The 1,657-nt window shown below is 48.9% G+C and overlaps 1 protein-coding gene across 1 annotated transcript; it reads left to right on the top strand.

Moving 5' to 3' along the window:
* Nucleotides 1-69: 69 nt before the first annotated feature.
* Nucleotides 70-1,651, top strand: LOC109954016 (GTP-binding protein 2-like; the record flags this gene model as incomplete). Its single annotated transcript, XM_020589447.1, has 3 exons — nt 70-128; nt 835-1,006; nt 1,584-1,651. Coding segments are annotated over 3 exons (299 nt in total), but the record flags the coding sequence as incomplete, so codon positions are not given.
* Nucleotides 1,652-1,657: the final 6 nt, after the last annotated feature.

Below are 1,657 nucleotides of genomic sequence, written 5' to 3'. Positions count from 1 at the left end.
TAATGATCTGACCCACCTGACAGGCGTAGTGGTTTGTCTGTCATCCATCATGTCTGTGTGTGTTTGCAGGTGGATGAGATTTACTCTGTTCCTGATGTTGGCACTGTGGTGGGAGGGACTCTGTACAGGTACTGTAGTACACGCTGTAGTACAGATTCTAGTACACACTAGTACTGTAGTTTGTCTCTTTACTCTGTAACATGTTCAGCGCTCAACATCTTGGTCACTGTTGAAGTCCATGCTGGAGTACATTATGCACTCAAGTGAATATTTCCACAAATATCTTTACTGACTTTGTAAACTTCCATAATAGTATCGGTCTAAACCCCCAGTGTTCGTCTGTGCAGTCAGAGGGGTCCCAGCTTCATCCAGTCTGAGTACAAACCCTGCAGTAATAATCACTCAAAGGAAATGATTTCTGGCATTTTCTGGGTCTCCGCTGAAGATGGGATGTGAGGGCCACAGGGAGGGAAACAGATCAGAGTTCAAGTTGAACTATTACAATGAAACTGATGTCATTTCCTCACAAAACAGTGGTTCTGTGATGTAAAGTTGTAACACTGACATTCTCCTACAGCTTCACTTGTGTATTATTAATACCCTGACCTGATACCATGATGGCCTCAGTGCTCCATCGTACACGTGTACCGGCGGCTGCTCTTAGCCTTCAGCTTGCTGTTAGATCTGCACACAGCTGTTCAGTCAGCTTCAGGTTTTACAACATCTGCCGGAAGATCCAGCACCTCTGTTGGTCCATGCACGCACTCTCTGCAGCAACACTGATCTGAAACACAGTGTATTGCGGTAGTAAAGCACAGGCTGTGTGTGTTTCAGCGGGGTGTGTAGGGAGGGCGAGCGACTGGTGGTCGGCCCGACTGACGAGGGCCGTTTCCTGCGCCTGAAGGTGGGCAGCATCCAGAGGAACCGCTCGGCCTGCAGGGTGCTGAGAGCCGGGCAGGCTGCCACGCTGGCCGTGGGAAACTTTGACCGCTCGCTGCTGCGCAAGGTCAGAGGTCACATGACCTGGAAACTGTGTGTGTTGGGGATGAGTCCAAGATGATAGAAAGGCACTTTTTCATAGAGAATCTTTTTGATTTGTGTGAAGAAAGTCAAAGACCAAACACGTGCTCTGCTGTGGTGACACTGGTCTACAACCTAAATGCCTCTGAAACAAAAACAGTCCCCTGAGATCTCTGGCAAAACCAGAAACATGACCAGGTTCTGAGGTGAACCATGAGGCCGGTGCTGTGTCACAGGCTGTATAAGCCACACAGCTTTCTTTAAGGTGCTTGTTAGGTTCATCTCTCCCCTCCAGACATCACACTCTGTGGGCAGAAGCAGTCATTACCTTTACTGGCACTCAGTTTGTGTGTTTCCTATTTGATCAAGACTTTTCCTGCTTGACATGTGACGTCTGTATGTAAAATGCAAGTGGCTGATGTCTGTAAAACTACGGCCAGTGAGCTGACCGTTATGGTCATCTTTGGAGTCAGCGTCTCACAGTCCAGAAAAATCAGCATGACTCAGTTCAGAGGCAGAAAACGTGGGGTCCCCGTGATGACTGGAGTGACTGGTCGTTGCAGGGCATGGTGATGGTCAGCCCCAAGATGAACCCGACCATCTGCTGTCAGTTTGAAGCCGCCATCGTCCTGCTCTT

The sequence above is a fragment of the Monopterus albus genome, unplaced genomic scaffold (assembly GCF_001952655.1).
Source record: "Monopterus albus unplaced genomic scaffold, M_albus_1.0 scaffold2584.1, whole genome shotgun sequence".
Taxonomy (NCBI): domain Eukaryota; kingdom Metazoa; phylum Chordata; class Actinopteri; order Synbranchiformes; family Synbranchidae; genus Monopterus; species Monopterus albus.
The sequence above is the reverse complement of the archived record's forward strand: the minus strand, read 5'-3'. Positions and strand labels throughout refer to the sequence as shown.